Source organism: Passer montanus, unplaced genomic scaffold (assembly GCF_014805655.1).
Source record: "Passer montanus isolate IOZ18808 unplaced genomic scaffold, ASM1480565v1 scaffold89, whole genome shotgun sequence".
Lineage (NCBI taxonomy): Eukaryota > Metazoa > Chordata > Aves > Passeriformes > Passeridae > Passer > Passer montanus.
Genome location: NW_024374256.1, coordinates 780,543 through 788,555, shown reverse-complemented (window position 1 = coordinate 788,555; position 8,013 = coordinate 780,543). Strand labels below are relative to the sequence as shown.

Here is an 8,013-nt window from a genome sequence, read left to right as displayed (position 1 = left end):
GTGTGCTGCTGCCCCAGGCTGCTGCAGGGCTGGGTGCCAGGGGGACCAGGGGCACACCAGCAGCTGCGTGTCCTTGCTGACCGGGCACCATCCTGGTGGCACTGCCTGTCCCCGGGCAGTGCCCTGGCTTGGGTGCCAGGGGGACCAGGGGCACATCCGGGCAACCAGGGGCAGATCCAGGGGGACCAGGGGCACACCAAGGGGACCAGGGGCACATCCAGGCAACCAGGGGCAGATCCAGGGGGACCAGGGGCACATCCAGGGGGAGCAGGGGCACATCCAGGGGGACCAGGGGCAGATCCAGGGGGACCAGGGGCACACCAAGGGGACCAGGGGCACATCCAGGCAACCAGGGGCAGATCCAGGGGGACCAGGGGCACATCCAGGGGACCAGGGGCACATCCAGGGGTGCCCCTGGCTCTGTGGCAGCCCAAATCCTCGTGTCCAGCAGCGAGGGGTGCACGGGCAGCACCTCGTGCTCTGCATCTGCTGTGTGCTGCCTGCAGCAGCCCCTGCCAGGGCTCCAGCCCTGACTGCTGCCCACATGGGTGGCACCGTCCCCAGGGCTCTGGGCTCGGATGTGTCTGATGATCAGAGAGTTGTACATCCCTTTTGGTTCCCTTTTCCCACCCGGTTTTGGGTCTGAAATGCTCCCACAGGAAAGGTCTCGTCCGTGCAGTGCTGCCCTTTGCCAGGGTGGCACGTGCCACCTGCTCTGCCCTGAAAAGTGCCACTCTGGGGACAGTCAGAGCTGGGATGTGGCACCAATTTGGCCTCATCCCTCCCCTCGCAAGCGAGGGGCACCGCAGGGGGGATGCTGTGGGCTCTGTGCCAGGACCTGACGGGCACTGGGACACAGCTGCCACCTCTCCCAGCACGGTGACCAGCTGGTGTCTGTGCCCGCGCTCGCTGGTGGCTTTAAAGGACCCGCCTGTCCCTTGACTCCTGGTGGGGAGGGCTGGTGACGCTGTCCTGCCTCCTCCCAGCCCCGTTCCCACACTGCAGGGACCCTCCTGGGACGGGCCAGGCACCGTCTGGGGGCCGGTGTCACTTGGGGACAGCAGCTCCTGCAGCCGCCCCGAGCCGTGTCCTAGCCCCGTCCTCAGCTCCCAGGTGGGCTCCTCGTGCTGTGCAGCCCCGGGGGGATCCCACGGGCCCTCGGGGTCCCTTTGGGCTCGGCAGGGCTGGCTGGCACCGCTGCCACCACAGGGCCAGCGGCTCCAAGGAGCTCACGGGGAAACTGAGGCACGGCTGGGGCGCGGAGCGGCTCGGGAGCCCGTGGCCCATCCGATGCCTTGGCAGCATTTCAGCTGGCTGTGGCGAAGCCAAATGTTGCAAGAGCCTAAAAATAAAAGGAGCTGTTGGCCGGGGTTGTGCAAGAGCGTGTCCCCGACCCGCCCCGCGCGGGACTTCGGCGCGTTCGGCGGCAAAAACCTGGCAGGACCCTGGCACAGGGCCCGGGAAATGCCAGGGTCCAGAGGCCTGGGGGCTGTCCTGGCACAGGGCCCGGGAAATGCCAGGGTCCCAAGGGCTGGGGGCTGTCCTGGCACAGGGCCCAGGAAATGCCAGGATCCAGAGGGCTGGGGGCTGTCCTGGCACCAGACCTGGGAAATGTCCCCCTCTCTCTGTCCCCTCTGGGCAGTCCTGGGTCTGGGGAGGGGGTCCGTGGAGGTTTGGGGGCTGCAGGGGGGTGAGATGGGTGCCCCTGGGGTGAGATGGGTGTCCCCGGGGTGGCACCCTGAGGAATCCCATCTCGGGGAGCTGTGGGGACCGTGCCCTTGTGCCCCCAGCACACCCAGGGGGCAGCGGGGAAACTGAGGCACAGCCTGCCAGAGCCGCCTGGCACGAGGCTCTGGGTGTGTGGTGCCACCCGTGGGGTGCCCGTTGTCACCCCCCCGGACGGGCAGGGCACGGGGGGGGTCCCGGTGCCCGCAGCTGCCGCGTGCCCGGCGGGAAGGAGCGGGCTGGCAGGACACCAAACCCCGGGGACGCGGCCCTGAGCCACCCTGAGGGTCCCCTGGGGGTGACACAGCCCAGGGGCTGGCACGGGGTCCTGCCCCGCGGGGGTCTCGCCCAGCCCGGGGGTGCGAGGCGGAGTGGGTGCCCCCAGGGCTGGCTGGGCACGGGTGCGGCCGGCGTGGCCGCGCTGTCGCGGGGTGGCCGCGGTGTCACAGGGCCATCTGCCGGCAGAGCCACCGGCCGGGCAGCCGGGAGCGGCCCCAGCAGCCGCCCCGGTGCTCCCGGTCTGCAGCAGCACCGGGGAAGGAGGAGGGTAGGCTGGGCTGCCTCGGGGGGCGCCGGGGCTGCTGTCCCTCCTGGTCCCCGTGGGAGGTGGCGTTTGTCCCGCAGGGTGGCACGGTCCGTGGGGTGGGACACAGCAGAGACAGCCCCGCTCCGGCCACACGAACAGATTAAATGTCATTTTATTTCACACCCAAAAAAAAAAATGTAGAAAAGAAGAGGTGAGTGTGGATTTAATTGCTCATATTAAAAATCTACCAGGTGAGACTGAGCCGTTTCCTCCAGAGTCAGTGCAGATCCACAGGGATACTTCTTCCTCCTCCTCCTCCTCCTCATCCTCTCCCTCCTCCTCCTGGGGACCAGGATGGGGACAGGGGCACCACCTGCCCCCTCCCCAAGGTGCCCCCGTGCTGCCAGCCCCACCAGCACTTCCTTGCCCGGGTCTGTCCTGCCTGGCCCTGGCCCCCCAGACACCCCTGGTGTCCCCAGGGTGCCACCCCCCCCTCGTGTCCAGGAGCTGATTTGGGGGTGGGAAGGGGGGAGGGGGCAGGAGCACGTGGTGGGGGAGGGCAGCCCGGGCCGTTGGGGTTTGTTCTGGGTTTTTCTGCGCCTTCCTCGCCGTCCCTTTTCCCTCTGTACAAGATGAGCTGGATGGTGGTGGTGGCTCGGCGGCCGCCCCGCGCTCACTGCAGCAGGGCCCGGATCTGTTTGGACGTGCTGTCGTCGTTCAGGTGCCGAGTGGTGTACCTGGCCAGGGAGGGGACACGGCTCACAGCCCCCCGCTCTGCTGCCACCCCCACGGCTGCGCCCCCGAGCCCCCCCTCACCTCAGAGCGTTCAGGAGCCCCTCGGTGCTGGTTGAGGGTTGGTCTTTCAGCACCTTAATGCAGCCTTTCATCTGATGGGGGCACAGGGAGGGGCTGTGAGACCCCTGGCATCCCCCTCCCCATCCTCAAGCCAGGGACAGGGAGCCCAGGGGTCACAGCAGCTGTGGCGTGGCTGGCACCCCGCAGCTGGCACCCCAAGAGCACTCACGTCGATCTTGGAGGTCTTGGCGAAGGCCCCCACGGGGTGCACGTGGTCGTAGAGGATGATGACGCCCACCATCACCCTCATGCAGAAGAGCAGGGTCTCGGTGTTGGTGAAGCGGCTCCGGTACTCCCTGAGCCAGGACAGAGGCTGCCTGAGCCCGGGCAGGGGTGGCAGGGGGACCCCAGGGCCGAGATGTCCCCCCCAGAGCCCGAAGTGGGGCACTCACGGGGTCTCCAGCATCACCCTGCACACGCAGGCCATGGTGCTCAGGCAGTCGGTGGTGTCCTCGATCGGGAGGGTCTTGTTCTGAAACCCAACAGGTCCCAGCTGCTGTTTCCCCCCTGTGTGGTGGCTGGAGGGGGGTTGTGCCCACCCTGAGGGTGCCCCCGGCCCCCCTCACCTCTGACACGAACTTGGTGGTGGCGTTGCTGAGGGTTTTCAGCATGGGGGTGGCCTCGGCGTAGAACAGGGACATCCTGTTGGCCATCTCGTTGTTCACCTCGCTCTCTGCGTCCAGCTGGGGGGGTGACACGGGGGTCGCCGGGGCGGCTGAGCCCCTCCAAGCCCTCCCCAGCCCTGAGGACCCCCGGGGAGGCCCCCCCTGGCCGGGGGAGCAGCAGAGCCCCCCCACCTGCAGGTTGTTGATGCGATTCCGGCTGATGGTCCGTCTGTAGTAGCTGAAGTCGTTCTGGATGGCAGGGTTGGTCATCTGAGGGGGGGACACCAGGGTTAGGGGTCCCCAGGGACTCTGCCGGCTCTCAGGGTGCCGGTGTGGGGACCCCCCGGCTGTCACCCCGCTCAGGGAGGCACCTTGAGCTCGTCGAAGCTGAGGGTGAAGTGCAGGATCTCGGCGAACTGCTTGGCCAGGGCTTGCTCCCGCTCCAGGTGCTGGGTCGGGGCGTAGGGGGGGCTGGTGAGGGCCTCCAGCAGGCTCCGCAGGGCGTTCTCTGCGGACAGAGCACGCCCGGTCCCCCTCTGCACCTCCACACCCCCGAGGGGAAACTGAGGCACGGCGCAGCATCCCCAGCTGAGCGCACGCTGCACGGGCAGGAGCCCCGCCGCCTCCGGGAGGATGCGGGGTGCACGGGGGGAGCTCGGGCACTCACCCAGCCGCAGGGAGAACTCGTAGAAGCGTTTCAGCTTGGCGACCAGGGGGCACACGGCGCTCCAGGCGCGCTCCTGCAGCCGCAGGTCCCCGGGGTTCTGGATGGCCTGGGGAGGGCACAGCGGCAGCGCTCGCCCCGAGCCGCGGAGGGAGCGCGGGCAGGGGGCTCCGGGGCTGCTCCCACCTCTCGGATCTCCTGCCCGGCTCCCGTGTAGGACTGCAGCTCGGCCAGGACGGCGTGCGCCTCCTCCAGCACGGCGTTCACCTGGTTCCACACCGCCGTCTCGGCCTCCGTGGGCTGCGCATCTGCAGGGCAGCGCCCCGGGGAGAGAAACCCGGAGGGCTCTGAGCGGGGCCCGCGCCGGCCGGAGCCCCAGCGGGGTGCCAGCACCCCAAGGCACGGCTCGCAGCCCTTCCTGGCAGGATTGTGCCCCTGCTCCGTTCTCCTTGCCCGGGTCACGCCGTGGAGCGGGGGGCGGGCGGGGGTGAGTCCTGGCTGCCCTGTGCCCGCGGTCCTGCTCACCGCCAGGGGCCCCCGAGCAGCCCCCGGCCCCGAGAGGCTGCAAAGTGCCCCGGGGGGAGAGGTGAGGAGCGACAGCCCCCGGCCACGGGCCTGGCCCCCCTCCCCGGGGACGCCCCCGGATGGCACAGGTTTGGGGGAGGGCGTCTGGGATGGGCGCGATGCGATGGGCGACGGGGACAGAGAACTCAAAATGGTGTGGATGTGGAACTCAGGATAAGTACGGAACGAAAACGGAAAATAAAAATCCCATCTCACTTTCAAAGTCAAGGAAAAAATTAGGGCCTTGGTCAAGTTCGTTATAAGTCAACACTTTTAGAAGGTTCCCCATGTGAAACCTGCAAGAGAAGAAACAAGAGGAAAAAAGCATGATGGTGAGGTGGAGCCCGGGGAAGAGGTGCTGGGCTGCGGGGGTGCTCCTCCCGCTGCTCCCCGGGGGCTCGGGGGGCTCCGGGGGTGACCCCGGCTGCAGCCTCTTCCCCCCCGATGGTGATGAGCGCTGGCGATGCGGTGATGGAGAGGGAGGAGCGAAGGGAGGAGAAGCCGCCGGGAAATCCCTGAAGTGCCCGGAGTGCTGGCTGCAGCCAAACCCCTGCTCTGGAGCCAGCCCCGAAACGAGGGGTGCTGGGGAGCCCCCAGAGCTGTGGAGGGGGCTGGAGGCAGGAGAATTTGTGCTGCCTCAGCGGAGCCAGGAGGAGCAGGGAGGTTCCTCGCCGTGGGAGTGGGGGGCTGTGCGACCCCAGCCCTGGGTGTTTTGGGGAGTGCCGGAGTCAGAGGTGGCGTGGGGAGCTGTGCCCGCTGGGCATGGAGCCGGGGCTGGGGCGAGCAGAGGCCACTGCACTCTTTTCACCCTCCCCACTCCTGCTCTGAGCTGTGCCCTGGGAGGAATTGCAGGAGAGGGAGCCAGGGGAGCCCCGGGGCTGTGCCCGGCCTGGCATCCTGCCACAGCGGCCACCGTGTCCTGTGCCCCCCGTGTGCAGCCTGGGGGGCCGAGAGCTGTCCTTTCCTGGCCGTTAGCCCCGATCCAGGGGAAACTGAGGCAGGTCCCTGCTCCCCATCCCTCGGCGCAGGCTGCAGCGGCCGCACTGACCTTCCCAGCAGCGCAGGTGGCACGGATGGCTCCCGCCTCCTTTCCCAGCCCGCAGGCTGTCCCTGTCCTGGCGGCGTCACGGGACACGCCACACGGCCACCAGGGCCACCAGCTGACAGCAGCGGGGTGTGCCTGGGGTGGTCCCGGGCCAGGTCCTGCTGCGTCCTGCATCCCACCGCTCCGCCAGGACACCTGCCCCCCTCTGAGGGACGGGGCATCTCCTGGGCTTCTGTTCCCCTGCCCCATTTTGGTGACTTCTGCAGGGCCCCAAAGCACCTGGGGACACGGGGCTGCTCGGGGACACTGTGCCTGTCCCCATCCTCTGGACAGCAGCTGCGGTGGCAGCCCTGGCGCCCTCCCCATGCCCACCCTGCTCATGGGACTTACTTTCAAAATCCAGGAAAAAATGAGGACAGTTTTCTAAATCTTTGCCCAATACCTTTATCAGGTTGCCCATGGCCAGCAGACCTGAGCGAGAGAAACAGAACAGAGTGGAACAGCACCGGTGCCACCAGCCAGACACCCTGGCACCCCCGAGCCCCCAGGGGCCACCACAACAGGACCCCCGAGCCCCCAAGGGCCACCACCCTGGCACCCCTGAGCCCCTAAGGGCCACCACCCTGGCACCCCCGAGCCCTCAAAACCACCACCCTGGCACCTCCCTGTGCCCACCCCGATCCCTCCTGGCTGGGCACGCAGCCGTGAGCATCCCCTGGAATGTGACAGCTCCCCCAGCACTTCAAGAGGTGTCCCCTTGTGCTCCTGGGGCACCCCTGGCCATGCTGCCACCCCTGAGACACCCCAGTTCCCCAGCCCTGGCATGCCCAAGGGATGGGGGCAGCCCCAGGTGACCCCCCTGGTGCCATGCCACTCCCCTGGGTTATGAGGCCGGCATTCCCGTGGACAGGGGAAGACCCCCATGGGAATTACACCCCCCAGACCCGGTCTGGGGGCCTGGTGCCTGTGCCAGGGCATCCCACCCACCCCACAGCCGTGCCCTTGGTCCTTACCTCAGTGCCTGGGGTGGCAGCAGTGGCTATGGCAGGAGCAGGGGCTGTGCCACCCGCCTGCGTCACTGCATGGGCTGGCAGGGACCTGTGGGCAGGAGGGCAGGAGGGTCAGGGCACCCTCTGGGGACCCCTGGGTGGGTGACCAGGAGGGGAAGCACGGTGGGACACTGGCTCTCCCCTCCATCTCATTTACCTTGGTTATTTTTCACTGCCACCGGGCAGAGCATCCCCGTCCCTCTTCACCCCTTGTGGCACCTGCCAGCAGCTCGGGGACAACCCCAGAGCGGAGCCAAATGTCCCCATCCCTCCTCGGAGGGGCCGAGATCCCCAGGGATGGCTTTGCCAGCTCCAGTGGCTGGGGTTGCCCTTCCCTGAGCGCTCTGTGAAGATCCCTTCACGCCGCCCGTGAGGCACAACCCAAATCCTGCAGGCAGCCGGGTGCTCCCCCAGTTCCCTGCATCCTACAGGGATGTGGGGGGGTCGGGATTGGCCCCCCGCTGTCAGCAGGCACCGGGAAGCAGCCGCGGGGCTCAGCAGGTTGTAATTAAGCGCTTGGGTTTAATTAATGAGGCTGGGGAAGGGGAGAGGGAGAGCTGGAGCAGCAGGGGAGGGATGGGGTGGTCTCGTGCCTGGAATGGGGCTGTGCCCCCCCAGCCCAGACCCTTGGCATCAACAGCGATGGCTCTGCCTTCCTCCTCCTCCTCCTCCTCCTCCCAGGGCCACGGAGGGGTGGCTTTGCACCAGGGCTGCACAAGCCTGAATGCAGCTGGTTTTTGGGGTAACTGGGGTACACCAAACACACCCAGAGCTGCTCGGGTGCAGTGACCCCGAGGCTCATCCTGCTGAGCTCTGGGGTGTTTCTAAAGGGTGCTGGGGGGTCCCTGGCATCCTGGGAAGGGGTCCCTGGTGTGCCGGGGGGTCCCTGGGGTGCCAGGGCAGTCGGTGGGGTGGCAGACTGGCACCTGCCCTGCTCTGGCTCTGGCACACAGGCTGTGACTGGCGTGCGGGCGTCCTCC

General features: G+C 67.8%; 1 protein-coding gene across 3 annotated transcripts; it reads right to left on the bottom strand.

Annotated features, from left to right (window-relative positions):
- Nucleotides 1-2,393: 2,393 nt before the first annotated feature.
- LOC120513876 (CYFIP-related Rac1 interactor A-like) lies at nt 2,394-7,060 on the bottom strand. Of its 3 annotated transcripts, XM_039733708.1 has the most exons (12): nt 6,998-7,046; nt 6,375-6,455; nt 5,156-5,235; nt 4,562-4,683; nt 4,379-4,484; nt 4,083-4,219; nt 3,904-3,981; nt 3,673-3,789; nt 3,499-3,578; nt 3,276-3,402; nt 3,068-3,138; nt 2,394-2,988 (listed from the first exon to the last, which is right to left on the bottom strand). In XM_039733708.1, exons 3-12 carry the CDS (start codon nt 5,226-5,228, stop codon nt 2,925-2,927), a joined length of 975 nt encoding a protein of 324 aa, XP_039589642.1. In that variant the 5' UTR covers nt 5,229-5,235; nt 6,375-6,455; nt 6,998-7,046; the 3' UTR covers nt 2,394-2,924. The 3 variants fall into 3 exon arrangements, with proteins under 3 accessions (XP_039589642.1, XP_039589643.1, XP_039589641.1); XM_039733709.1 differs by lacking the exon at nt 5,156-5,235 and having other exon boundaries at nt 6,998-7,060; XM_039733707.1 differs by lacking the exons at nt 6,375-6,455; nt 6,998-7,046 and having other exon boundaries at nt 5,156-6,357.
- Between the last annotated feature and the right edge of the window lie 953 nt (nt 7,061-8,013).